Source organism: Bactrocera neohumeralis, chromosome 5 (genome assembly GCF_024586455.1).
Source record: "Bactrocera neohumeralis isolate Rockhampton chromosome 5, APGP_CSIRO_Bneo_wtdbg2-racon-allhic-juicebox.fasta_v2, whole genome shotgun sequence".
NCBI lineage: Eukaryota > Metazoa > Arthropoda > Insecta > Diptera > Tephritidae > Bactrocera > Bactrocera neohumeralis.
The window spans coordinates 9,651,235-9,664,213 of record NC_065922.1 but is presented as its reverse complement, the minus strand read 5'-3'; the positions used below and the strand labels follow the sequence as shown (position 1 = coordinate 9,664,213).

At 38.6% G+C, this 12,979-nt stretch overlaps 3 protein-coding genes across 3 annotated transcripts; 1 reads left to right on the top strand and 2 right to left on the bottom strand.

Moving 5' to 3' along the window:
* Positions 1-70: 70 nt before the first annotated feature.
* LOC126759935 (anaphase-promoting complex subunit 4) lies at positions 71-3,393 on the top strand. The gene is made up of 9 exons (XM_050475170.1): positions 71-385; positions 453-569; positions 626-774; positions 834-1,213; positions 1,287-1,463; positions 1,523-1,685; positions 1,742-1,994; positions 2,069-2,844; positions 3,229-3,393. Exons 1-9 carry the CDS (start codon positions 274-276, stop codon positions 3,367-3,369), a joined length of 2,268 nt encoding a protein of 755 aa, XP_050331127.1. The 5' UTR covers positions 71-273; the 3' UTR covers positions 3,370-3,393.
* On the bottom strand, positions 3,383-5,554 carry LOC126759937 (uncharacterized protein F54F2.9). Its single transcript, XM_050475172.1, has 5 exons — positions 4,998-5,554; positions 4,839-4,937; positions 4,664-4,776; positions 4,399-4,606; positions 3,383-4,341 (listed from the first exon to the last, which is right to left on the bottom strand). Exons 1-5 carry the CDS (start codon positions 5,454-5,456, stop codon positions 3,649-3,651), a joined length of 1,572 nt encoding a protein of 523 aa, XP_050331129.1. The 5' UTR covers positions 5,457-5,554; the 3' UTR covers positions 3,383-3,648.
* A 153-nt stretch (positions 5,555-5,707) lies between these two features.
* On the bottom strand, positions 5,708-7,946 carry LOC126759938 (N-acetylglucosamine-6-phosphate deacetylase). The gene is made up of 6 exons (XM_050475173.1): positions 7,532-7,946; positions 7,373-7,439; positions 6,780-7,045; positions 6,503-6,721; positions 6,113-6,434; positions 5,708-6,052 (listed from the first exon to the last, which is right to left on the bottom strand). The coding sequence occupies exons 1-6, from the start codon at positions 7,664-7,666 to the stop codon at positions 5,817-5,819; spliced, it is 1,245 nt and encodes a 414-aa protein (XP_050331130.1). The 5' UTR covers positions 7,667-7,946; the 3' UTR covers positions 5,708-5,816.
* Positions 7,947-12,979: the final 5,033 nt, after the last annotated feature.

The window sequence follows — 12,979 nt, the reverse complement described above, 5'->3', positions numbered from 1 at the left end:
TTTTAATTTTAACTCAGTAGTTATTTTCTTTTGGATTCAATCATATAAATAGACCAATTTTTCTTGGGTGTTGCCATTACTTGCGTTGTGATGTGGAGACATTGCATAATTAGGAATTGGTAATACGGCAACGAGTGGGGCGTTAATGCGAAACAGAAATTGGAGGAATAGAAAAATTGCCAATTTGAGAATAAAATGTAGAGTTAATTAGCTTGGCGGTGTAAACAAGTCCAAATCGGTTATAAATGATATAAATAATAACATCAAATAAACATGTCTCAAGCTAATTCCATGAAGCAAATAGGCTCCCGTGTCGTAGGTGGTTCGGTGAATCGTATGGAATGGAGCAACAAAATGGATTTAATTGCCTATGGCACTGATAGAGGTACGAAAAAAGTGCTTATGAATAAACACGACAGTAATAAGTATATATATTATCATACATTTCACAGGTGAAGTTATAATACAGCGCTTGAGCTGGCAAAAGATAGTCACATTTCCCTCGCTAGGAGAAGACGTCGCGGTACGTTCCCTCGGCTGGCAATTGGATGAAACTGTTTTAGCTGTTGGTGAGTCTTTGCACTAATCAGTAAAATTCCAAACATAACAGCACCTTTCATGTCAGGGTACAGCAATGGACGTGTAACGCTACTTGACGCCGAGCGCGAGGACCAAATATCTGTCCTAAATTTTGAGGAGGATATCGAGCGTGTGTATTTTAGCAAATCTATAAAAACATCTGATTACCGTAGCACTTACCGCAATCGCACAGAGGTTTGATTTTTGAGTTATTTTCTCAACTTAAACTGCTATTTAATACCATCTACCATTAGCACACTTTTGATTTTTTCCTACCGCCATTACCACCCTTAAGTGGCATTGGCTCCTCCACTAAAATGGCAGAAGAGCAAAGATCCTTTGCTAAAGGTTCGCCGTGCTTTCTTGTTGTTATTACGGTTACCGGAAAGGTGCATTTGCTATTGCTCGGCGCTTTACGCGCAGGTCAAATCGACTTACGACAGCATGTGTTACATCCGGATGAATTCGCAGTACACGACGTGCGTTTGAGTGGCGATTTTAATGCCATGTACGCCTTGATATCCGACGGTTCAGAACTTAAGGTACTACATTTTCACAACTCTGTGCTGCAGAAGTACATTTCGCCCATGCTACATTTAGCAGTACACTGCGCCAATGTACTAGAGACTAAGAAGTATGTATAATCGTAATCTAAATTTAATTTTAATTTTATTTATATAAATCTCAATTATAATTCACTATTTAAGTTATATAAATGAAACAATACAGTGCATCATGGAAGCATGGGAAACGGTGCTATTAGAAATGGATAATAAGCTCACTAAATACGCGAATCAACAGCCGGAAGGTTCGCTGTCCGCAGACTTTTTAGAATTACTTGTGTTTGGCTATGCCACACATGAAATCGAAGACTTTCTGAGGGAGTAAGTATATTTTTAACACATTTATCCAATTTTTATATATTTATGTGTTTGCAATTTAGTGATTTAACCGAGAAGGGACTCAAGAAGTTGGCGAATTCGGTTGATCTCAGCTACTCAACTGTGGAAAGTCTCATCACTAAGCAATTGCAAAGCAGCGGTGTTAACATGTTCTACTTTCTCAACTCATTGAAAGGTCTTAGCCGTATTACTCATTTCTTTGAGGTATTGTTATGCTTTTTATAGTAAAGAAAAAATCTAAAGTTTTCGCTAAATTGCAGCCTTTACTCTCTTGCGATGCCACACAAGAGGCGCTGCGTGCATGCGGCGCGTTTCTGATGAAAATATTAGAAGTGCAGCAAGTAATCGATCAGTGCGTGAATGACATGAAATTGTTTTTCTCATGGCTCTGTATAGTAATTCTGCGTCTGCATCAACAAGACATACCCGAAGAAATGTCGCAAATCACGCCGGAAGACACCATTTATCTGGCAGAATATTTGAACAGCTTTGAGGATAGTGTTGTGGAGAATGGTATATATTTATTTATATACATATATATGTGTGTATGTATTTTGTTATTGTTTTATTAATCAATGAATTTTCAGAGGATGGTACTGTAACAAAGCGTAAATTTAATTTGGAAAAAGTGGGTCAGTATCTGGAGAGTCGCAACTTGCAGCAAATCGTCAAATCAGATCCACATCATCTATGGCATCGTTTGCTAGACGAAAATGAATGTTTACGGAATTGTTCCCTGCTATTTCCACACCAAAAGGAAACTTCACTTATACAGGAACGAGACAAATTAATGTCGGCTGTGGACACTGTCTTCAAACGCCCCAACGAGAGTATTAGTGGCAGTTTTATGCTTGATGCAAGCATTATTTGTGCAACGTTGCCCGCATCAAGTGACGAAGCTGAGCAGTCCTTGGTGCACAGTTCGTTTTTTGTGAATGAGGAGGCAAATACGGATTTGTTAGTGACAACAATCAACTCTCATGAAACGCTCTTGCTCGAATTCAACAAGCAATTTACGCTGCTTCGATGTGTACGTTTGAATTTACAACCAGGACCATTTACCAGTGAGGCACTGCGTGAGGATGTCTTTAGCACATTGCGTTTTGTAGATTTAGACTTTTACAATGAGAGCATACTCTCGATATTGCTACATAGTAGCGCACAAAATGTGGACAAGCAGAGCTATTTCTTACAACTCACCCTGGAAGCGACCAAGGGAAAGCAGTCCCAACATTTAATGCCGAATAATATTAATTTGTTGGACGTGGCTGTGCCATGTCACGTGCCAGATCTGTTGGAGGGTAACAGCTTGAAACCGCTTGAGGGCGTGTGCACACATTTGGCTGTGTCGGGCAGTAGGAAGGTGAGTGAATTGAATTCAACTGGTAATATTATTAAAAACTTAATAAATAAATAAAAAACAATATTTTTTTAAATGATAATTAAAATAAAAAGCTAATAAAATAAAATAAAAATAAAATTAAATAGAAAAAAAAGTAATATAATAATAATTAAAAAAATTAAATGAAAAAAAAATTAATAGTAATTAAAAAAATTATTTTAACTAAACAAATAATTAAATAAATAAATTAGAATAAAATATAAGAATTAAAAAAAAATATTTTAGCTGAAAAAATATTAATTAAAAAATTCAATTTAAAAAATTTATATTAATTAAATTAATTTTAAAAATTTATATTAATTAAATTAATTTTATATTAATTAAATTAATTTTAATATTTTGCAGGTCGTTACCGTGCTGTCCGATCAATGCCGAAAAATGACGATTTTCGAAATGGAAATCGAAGATGATGAGGACGACACAGAAATGTCGCAAAATTCGCTGTTAGAAATAAGTAAAGAATCTGCGACTTCTTCAAATGAGTGAAATAAAACAGAGATTGTCTATTTATTTATACTTATTTATATTTTTCCTGCTTTTTGTTTATATAGGAGTGGCATTTTGTAGTAGTTTTTTGTACGTAAAAAAAATAGCAAAATAATATACACAAATTATTTTTTGTAACAAAATGCAGCAAGTTACACGTAAAAAAACGATAACTACAATTTTGTAGATTTACCTTAGAAAAACTTAAAAGCAAAATGATATGAGCATAAAAAATATTTAGCCTATACGCCAATTGTGCTTCACTTTTACTCTCACACATTAATTCATTTCATATTGATAAGCGTCATCTGAATCCTCGCTGCTTGACATGTTCCGCCGACGTCTTCGCTCTTCACGTTTACTACGCTTTTTACCACCCCTCTCTGTTGTTTTGTCATCTCCGTCATTCTTCTCTACATCCTTGGCAGGTGGTGGCACTTCTTCCACTACAGCCTCCACTTTCTCATTGCTCGCCTCGTCATTGGCTGTAGCAGCTTCCTCTTCGCTCTTTTTCTGTGATTTGACCAATTCGCACAAATATTTATAGCGCACTAAACACTCCTCTTTTGTCTTTTCTGGCACGCAGTTGGCGATTTTTTGCCAACGGTCGCCAGTTGCATTTTTGCGATACTTAATAATGGCTGATTCCAGCGCACGTTGCTGTTCTTGTGACCAATTTGTTTCCGGCACAAGTATTTGATTGTCAGTTGCGGCAGTTTTTTTCACCTTCTCCTTCTTTGCCACTTCTTGCACTTGCGTTGTGAACTCGCTGCTTTGTTCGGAGCTTTGACCTGGAAGACGATAGCCATTTTCTTTCATTTTGGCTGCCATGAAAGTGACTTCTTGTACAGAGCGATTCATTGTTTCGGCAATGATATTCCAACGTGCGCTAGAGCCACCGGGATGTTTTTTCACTAAACGTATCAATTCGGTGAGATCCTCATCGGTCCAGAAACCACCGCTCAGAGTGGCCTAAAATAGTTTAATTGTTATTGACTATATACCTACGGAAAAACTAGTTCTGCTTACTTTTTGTTGTACAGGCTTGACGGCATCATCTTCGGTCAATTCACGCGCCTGTATCTGCGAGTAGCCGCGCAATTCCTCGTCAGTCTTTTCGGGCGCTGTGGTGTTTTGCCGACGTTTGCGAAGATTTTCCTTCTTTTCTTTTCGTAAACGAGCCTGTTCTTCCAATTCACGTTCGAGCTCCTCCTGACGCTTAACTTCCTCAAGTTCACTGTAAATAGAGCCCATTAAAGTTTATGCGTATAAAACAGAGAAGAAAAATTCTTACAGTCGCCGTTTTTCTAATGCAATCTCCTTAAGCTCATTAGCTCGACTAAATGCTTCTTTAATTGTGTTTGGCAAATGCCAAATGAAAAGTGGTATTTGAAATGGTAAAGTATTCTAAAAGAGAACGAACACAATTTAGCAATATGCTAGTTAAACTATATGAGCCTTTGTATTACCAAAACTGAAGGTGAAGGAATTTCTTTTAGTATAACGTCCATGTCAATACTTTTATTTTTCTTCTGTAACTTCTTCAGTTTAGAACCAAATACTTGCTCCTGAAAATATAATTGATTATAATTTCCAGTTTGTTAAATTCACTTGGTATTCCAACTTACGGCAGTATATTTCTTTTCCAGATAAGCAGCCCACGCAAACAAATACTGACCAATAGTAATAATGACGAAAAGTATTGCCGCTCCTTCGTAGAGACCAATCTTACGCATACGCCGATAGTAATATAAAGCCGACTTCCAATTTGGCAGGCCCTCACGCAAAACTTTATTATACTTCTCGCGTTTCGACGCCTCCTTCAACACTTCGTAAATGGATACCAAGTTACGAAATTGTATGTTGGCGTCTTCGGATGGATTTTTGTCCGGATGCAGGACAATAGAGAGTGAACGGAAGGCACGTTTAATCTCATTATTTGTAGCCTCTTGTGATATGTTCATAAATTCGTAGAAGTTCTGATTGATTTCTTCAACCAAATCAAATATTTCCAGCTCATCGGAATCCCACGCAAAGGCGCCCCAACAGCAGCTACACAGCAGCAGTAAATTGACGTAAAATTTCATTCCGTATTTTTAGCGGAAAAAGCCAAATAAATTAAACTATTAACACAACTGGTACAAGGTTTTGACCAGCAGACTAGAATAGTAGAAATGACAACGTCAACAATTGTGAGCAAAACAAAAAGAAATATTTGACATTTGGATGCAGGTGGCGGACAGCATGACACAAATGAATACGTTTTCGATGTTTTATAAGGAAAAGTTAGTAAATTAATAAAATAAGTTTTTTTTTTTTTATAAAATTAAATAAATATAAAATCCCATTTTTTAACTGAGGAGCTTATTCAATTTTTTTTTAATATTTGCTATTGTTTTTTATAAAAACGTTGTTTCATATGAATAGTATACATTATAAAAGTCGGGTTAAATGCATTCGCATAATTGTTCGATTGGTCTGGCTTTAAGTGCGGCTAATTCCTCAACTGGATAACGGTAAACACATTTCCCGCTAATCCAGGTTGATTTCACAAACAAGTCATCTGTCAACATAACGAAATCGGCGTCAGCGCCAAAATTTAAAGTGCCCTTTGTTTCCGTAATTTTTAAACAGCTGGCCGGATGTAGTGTAGCGCATTCTATAGCATATACTGTTGAGCAGTCTAAAAATAAACGGAAATTAGTTATTTGCTTTTTACATATTGTTAAAAAGTTAGTTTTACTTGTAGCCTTTTTGAAGATGCGCACACACGTATCCAGCGGAGCTATGCTGCCACATAATGTATTTGTGCCAGCAATGTAGGCCTTGCCTTCGCGCACTTCAAGCTCCAGTTGGCCTAAGTGGTGTTTGCCTTCATCTAGACCTAATGCTGCTATGGCATCGGTAACCAATATAAGCCCGTTCGGATGCGTGCGGTGTGCTATACGCAAAGCAGCCGGATGCGTGTGCACACCATCAGCTATAATGCCAAAATAAATCTCCTGTCCTTGTGGTATGTTATTAGATGCCAGTAAGCCAACGAGTCCCGGGTCGCGGTGATGAAACTGTGTAGAAGATAAATAAAGTTTTCTAATGAGTATTGTTTATTTCAATCCAATAAGTTTTCAATTACTGGAAGCATGGCATTGAACAGATGTGTTATCAAGCGTGCGCCACTTTGTACGCCCACTTCACCTTGTGACAAATTCGCTACGGAATGCCCCAGAGCTACCGTTATACCCATTTGCGTTAGTGCCTTTGTCACAGTACCCTCAGGATCTTTTTCCGGCGCTATTGTAATAATTTTGACATTACTCAAGTTGCTGTAGGTGTCCACTAAAGTTTCCATGCCCTGTAATAATCAAAAGGTGAGTTATATCTATAAATATATAAAAAATTTGTGCTCTTACTTTATCAATATTTTTTATGCAGTTTTCTGGATGCGCACCCTTCTTTTGTGGGCTAATAAAGGGTCCCTCCAAATGCAGACCCAAAACTTGTGCGCCTTTTGTCTTGCCATTTACTTGAGGTATGATTTTCCGATAAGTTTCCGGTGGAGAGGTTACAATTGTGGGACAAAACGAAGTAACACCATTTGTGATTAGTTCTTGGGCGACCTGCTCAATACCTTCGGCGACAGTGTCCACATCATGTGAAAAATCAACGCCATATCCACCTGTGTGAAATAGATGTGAGCAAGAAATCTTCAGAAGAAGCTATCGGCATTATCAGAAAATTAATAGTGTTCTTAAGCATGTTCTTCGCTGGTCAGCCAAATCTGCACATGTGCAAGTAAGTGTGTTTACAGACGCTGATAAGATAAAACCCTGATCCACTTTTATTTGTCGACAATGCCTGCATACTAATACTAGTCTATAGGCAGTTGTGGCGAATAGCGCTTTACATACATACACACATTACATTAAATTTATAAGTGAAGTGTTCACTGTGTAATATTACTGTTGTTGTAGTTAGGCCATTGCCCCACAATCACTTTGTTTACCATTGATTTGCAGTTCAATGTAGCCAGGAGCAATTATAGAGTTTCCGCAATCAATCTGCATATGCGCCTGTGGAAGCAAAACAACAAAGTGAAGTTTATAAACTAATTTGATTTACTACTAATTGATGAGCTCATAATTTGACCTTTCATTTGACCCACCTGCTGCTTCTCGTCGAAGAACACTGGCTCCGGGTTAATGATTTTGCCATTGCGCACCCAGAGATCTTCCAGCACCAGCTGATGGTTGCGCACCAAACGACAGTTTACGAATTGCAGCAGTTCATTTTGTGACATTTGCGAAATTTCGTCAGTTGGAATTTCCAAACTGACAACCGCCGAAAAAGTAATGAGAAATTAATCAAATAAATTGAAACACAAAGTGTAGAAGGCGAAATTCTACAATTCGAGGCACACTCTGCACTTAAACACACTACACACACGACCTCCACTGACGCACTACATACTCGTATTTATGCCGTGGCGTTCACCAAACAAACGCACAAAATCGCTTGAAAACACTCCAACGGTGGAGCAGCGGAGCGCCAAGGTTGCGCCGGCAGAGCTTCTCATTTCGCACCAAACGACGAGTCAGCTGTTCGCTTTGTTGATAGGGTGAATGCGGCGAATGTGGGCATAGAGATTGCAAGCTTTTGTATTATGGTATTAGTATTATCGCAATTCGTTCGTGTATGTTGGGTGAGATTATTTTTTGAGGTTATGATAGCTTTATTATTATATTTAATGTGGTTTTGTTATTGCTATTTTTAATCGTGCAATAATACTTTGAAATACTGTCATTTATTGGTTAGGTATTATTATAAAAAAAAGAAACAAAGAATATATTTGATAAGTCCTTGAAGTGCAATTTTATCTACATTAGTGAGTAAACTTCTTGTAACTTCTCTTTCACTAGTGCGGAATACATGGAGATAACCAAGTCAACCTTTGTAAGCTTCCGGGGCTCAAGGTATGATTATGTTGTTGTTGTAGCAGCAGAATGCTGATAGTCCATGGCCGGAAAAAAATCAGGATCCGATTGTCGTGGGAACGGAAAGGCATGATTATCGGTACGCACCTTTATACTTTGATTTTAGACCATTTGTCACAGTTGATTTTGAAAAAATAGTACTTTTGGTTTTAGATTGCACCCACAAACTCTATGTTTCATGTTAACATGACTCTTTCTTACTCATATTTTAATAGCTGTTAAAGAAGACTCATATTTTCATAGTTGTTAATGAAGAATAATACAGTTTACTAGCACTTATCTATCCAAAGCAGGGTTCGTTGGCTTAAATAACCCATTTACTGTGTAAAATCCGAGTCAATTCCGGTAAAAAAAACGTTGCTATGGACGCATCGAAGTTCAGACCTGCACTGAACGCCATTCACATTGGACCTATTAACACTTTCTCTGTCTCCCGCCCAGTAAATGGCGTCCCTGGAGTCCAAACACCACAAATTGCAGAAGAGAGCTCGAGCTGCCTCGCGAAACATGAGTGACCGTTGCGCAACTTAGTTCTTGCAAGCTTAAATATTACTCATCCAAAAAAAGGCCTCACATTCCGTCCATGCAAAGAGCCTCTGAAATGATTCTGACCGCCTCTTTGCATCTCCTACGAAACCAACTCATCTAATATTAATCTCCCTATGGTCCCACACAGTCGCTAGACTCATGTTTTGGGTTTTCTAGTCCGACTCCGTCGCAACATCACATGTCTTAGGTCTTCTGCTAGATGAACTTGATGACAATTAACTTACGTCTTACCGCCCGGAAAGGGTATACAATTTTTTACAACACCAAGCGAAGGTCACCTCCCCTCAGTGCAAATGTTTTCTTAGCTAATAAACCAAAACCGCAATTAAAACATTACGCAAAATAAATATTACGATTATGATGGCGGAATAAAAATAACATTACGCAGACGATTGCACCGGCACTTACCGCAATTCGGTGGGCGTATTTAAAAACCGCAAAAGCACAGGGGGGAGAGATGAGGAGCCACGGCCCAAAGCTGAAGGGCGGCTGTCAGTCAATTTCGCACCATAATAAACAGAAGCGCTGTCTCCTCCCCGCATCGCCGTGCATTTCTACTATTCTCTACTGGCTTTACGATTTGTTTGTCTGTTTTCTCGAAATAATTTCGGTTGTTGCTGGTAGGTTGGTTTATTGCCAGCATTTGCTTAAGCGAATCTACGAGTGCTTACCGCACGCGGCGCCCACCGCTGCCACCGGAAGCTGTGTGAAAGTAAACGAAGTTGTACAAGTTCACAAACGACGTTTCGCGCATATTTTAATGAATTTTGTTCGCTCGCACACTGCGTGGTACGTTCGTTTGTGCGCTCGTTTGTTCGTATTCATTTAACATTTTAATGAAATTTCTTAATTATACTTGATTAACATGGAAAAGATAATCGCATGAGGTGGGTGGCGAGCAGTTACTCGGCGCGAAAGTGAGCAAAGAATAACAAAGAGTAGAAAAAAGCGAAAAACAAATAAGAGACGTCAAAGGAGAAGTAAGCTTGCGCGCCAAAAGGTAGCAGAAAACACACAGCCAAACACACTCACAGCGGGGCAGTTGTTGCATGTCACATGTGAGGGACGGCGGGGAGTGCGAGAAGTGAGCCACTGGGGCGCTACTTGAGTGACTCGAGCGCGCACTTGGCGCTGGTAATTAAGTGTGCCGCGCGCTGTTTGTGTTTTAACTGGCTGGTTGTGCGTCTAAAAGGCTGCTACATGCCTACCTTCATGCACTACCACTGCGCTATGAAGGCGAACTTTCAGCAATCAGTAATGCGCGTCGCATCTTATGCTACCCGGCGCTGCGTTTACAACATATACGCGCCTGCTGCTAGCTTACGGTGGAGCTAAAGTTGTGCAAGACGCTTCTGCCGCGCAGGCGATTGACAGCGCACGGCACACGCGCCGCATGCTGAATGCAGCAGCGCTCGGCTAAACGGGATTAGTGCCAGCATATGGCGGCTTGTAGATGTAAGGCGCTTCAGCGCGCTATGTGTATACGTAGATGCGCTCTCTAAACGTGACTAAAATGGCAAGGTTCAATTACAGCGCACTGATATCTTCGCGTGGCGTCGCGTTGATGCGCCTGACAGGCGTGTGGAAATTCTGTACGTAACATTGAAAGCTGTGCACAGTGAGTTGCAAGTAATTTGTGTTATTTAATCAACAGCGGGACTCCATTTCCGCACTTTTACCTCAAATCGTAGGTGTCTTCAACGCTGCAGAACTCTACGTCAGCGATGACTCAGGCGTGGTGTGGGTTATTCGTAGCTTTGACAACGAAATATTAATAAACGGCGATGATTTATGCATAATACGCCGTGGAGCAGTCGCAATATGCATGACGTAATATTTAAGCGGTCAAATTTAGTAGGAGTTTCTGAAGGGTGATCCATTTCAAGGCTCCCTACTTTTTTAAAGAAAAAACACAGAAACTTCAAATTTAATGGGGAATGTTTATCATCATTCGAAAGAACATTTTTTGGCATTTATTTATTGAAAATTATTTCTTTGAAATGCTGGCCGCAGCTACGTCTCATTTGGTCTATCCGTTGAGTCCAATTTTCGATGACTCCTTCGGGCATTTCGACTGGTAACTGGCGAATGACACGCACGATGTTTTGCTCCAAGGTTTGAACTGAAGCGGAATTGTCCTCATAGACTTTAGACTTTACATAACCCCAAAGGAAAAAGTCTAACGGCGTGATATTACACGATCATGTTGGCCAATTGAACGTCAAATTATCTGCTCATTGAAGTATTCTCTCAATAAATTCATTTATTGATGCGAGGTTTAGGAAGTGGCGCCGTCTTATTAAAACCAAATATCGCCGAGACCACGAACTCGCTTATCAAGTTGCGAAAACGGTCGCCAATATAAGTAGAACAATGACACCACCGGCCCACAAATCACACAAAAACTTTGCTTTTTCTGAATAAAATGGCAGCTCTTGAATCTTTTCAGCTTGCCCTTCGTCCCAAATGCGGCAATTTTGCTTGTTTATATACCGAATGAGCCAGAAATGGGCGTCATCGTTGAACAAAATTTGGCTCGAAAATTTTGGATGTTCTTGGAACTTTTCAAGAGCGCATAGAACGAAGCGATGCCGCTTGGGTAGCTCAAGCGGTTTCAGTTCTTGTACAAGCTATATTTTTATATTGTACGCTTTCAATTTAAGATCTCGACATAAAATGCGTGAAATCGTCTCATACGTCAGTCCGAGTTGCTGCGAACGGTAAGTGTAAATCGAAATTTCCAGAAAGGAAGTGATACAACATCGTCTCCGTAAACTTCACAAATTTCGTTGGTGGCTTGCGTGGCATTCTTCCCTTTTTATACAAAAATTTCAAAATGTAGAGAATTTATCATTCATTATTTTCACTCGTTTTTGAACAGCTGTAACTTGTTTTCAACTTCTCCGAAATACATATTAATTTTTTTTTGCTTAAATGAAGCTTAAGTTTTCACCTTTCCAACACTTTATGGTCTGACACAATGTGTTTGGTAGCACTGGAGATATACGACTGCAACGACATCTATTGGCAAAATACGAAAAGACTTTTTCGACTACCCAATACCAAGAAATGCCACCACATTTCTTAGTACATCTATACCCTTATGAAAGGCAGTTTCGGTGGTAAGAATAGAGCTCATTGAAGTTGATCTGAAGTACACTGGCTTCATTGTGCTTTCTTCTTCTTATCATAAAAATTTTAAGAGCCTATATATCTTTTTATTTATATAAAAAATTTAATATTTTATTCAAACTTTTCTTTATTCCAAAAATATACATATTTTACAAAGATTTTGTTAAATTTTCAAAGGTAAATATTAAAAACATTTCCGGCAGTCCCTCGGAAAAAAAGTGTCTACGTGTTGACAGCAGAACTTCTTACACGATCATCTGAAGTTAAAAGAAAAAGGAATCCTTTAAGGGTTATAACTAATTCCTGATAGGGCCTTATTTTATTAGTCTTCCCTCTTTATCTCTTTAAATATAAAAGAACGAACATTTTTGGATGCAAAAATTTCTTAACCTTTTGCGTCGTTAAAGGTACTGCTAATTGACCAGTTAAACTTTAAGGGGGTATTCTTGTCTAGGATTTTGAAAAAATCAATTTTTTTTGCATATCTTGAAAGTTCAGACTTTCAAAAATATGACCTTGGAAGGATTTTTCAAAATTCGACTTATTTTCGGAGATACAGCCGATTTTGTAACGTGGCGTCCGTGTTCACTAGAATTGTCTACTAAACTTTAAACGCGTTTTTCTCAAAACTGACTTTTTCGGAACGATACCCACGATTTCTCAGGTTCTACTAGACCGATTTACTTGGAATTTTTATAGAGTCTTCTATATAGGCTTGTCTATGGTTGGAACTAGCCCCATGCCCAAATTTTTATTTTTATTATTTTTAAAAAATTCGAAATAGTCAGAAAAAGTGATCCAAAAAAATTTTTTTTTCAGGCAGTCGCCATTTTGTGAAAAAAATTTTTCCCACTTTTCCGTAGTTCCGGCCATTGCGACATTATTCTAAATTAATAATCTTTTTTTTTGGTTTCAGATAACTAGGAGGGTTGAAATCA

What these genes read in the sequence shown, in the direction of transcription:
- LOC126759935 (XM_050475170.1), top strand. Translation starts at nt 274, where the DNA reads ATGTCTCAAGCTAATTCCATGAAGCAAATAGGCTCCCGTGTCGTAGGT. An exon ending in CTTACCGCAATCGCACAGAG is followed by an intron (nt 775 to 833) that starts GTTTGATTTTTG and finishes ATCTACCATTAG; the next exon opens with CACACTTTTGATTTTTTCCT. An exon ending in GGATAGTGTTGTGGAGAATG is followed by an intron (nt 1,995 to 2,068) that starts GTATATATTTAT and finishes ATGAATTTTCAG; the next exon opens with AGGATGGTACTGTAACAAAG.
- LOC126759937 (XM_050475172.1), bottom strand. Translation starts at nt 5,456, where the DNA reads ATGAAATTTTACGTCAATTTACTGCTGCTGTGTAGCTGCTGTTGGGGC. An exon ending in TTCCTTCACCTTCAGTTTTG is followed by an intron (nt 4,777 to 4,838) that starts GTAATACAAAGG and finishes GTTCTCTTTTAG; the next exon opens with AATACTTTACCATTTCAAAT. An exon ending in GCATTAGAAAAACGGCGACT is followed by an intron (nt 4,607 to 4,663) that starts GTAAGAATTTTT and finishes CTCTATTTACAG; the next exon opens with TGAACTTGAGGAAGTTAAGC.
- LOC126759938 (XM_050475173.1), bottom strand. Translation starts at nt 7,666, where the DNA reads ATGTCACAAAATGAACTGCTGCAATTCGTAAACTGTCGTTTGGTGCGC. An exon ending in TCTTCGACGAGAAGCAGCAG is followed by an intron (nt 7,440 to 7,531) that starts GTGGGTCAAATG and finishes TTGCTTCCACAG; the next exon opens with GCGCATATGCAGATTGATTG. An exon ending in CATTGAACTGCAAATCAATG is followed by an intron (nt 7,046 to 7,372) that starts GTAAACAAAGTG and finishes TATTTCACACAG; the next exon opens with GTGGATATGGCGTTGATTTT.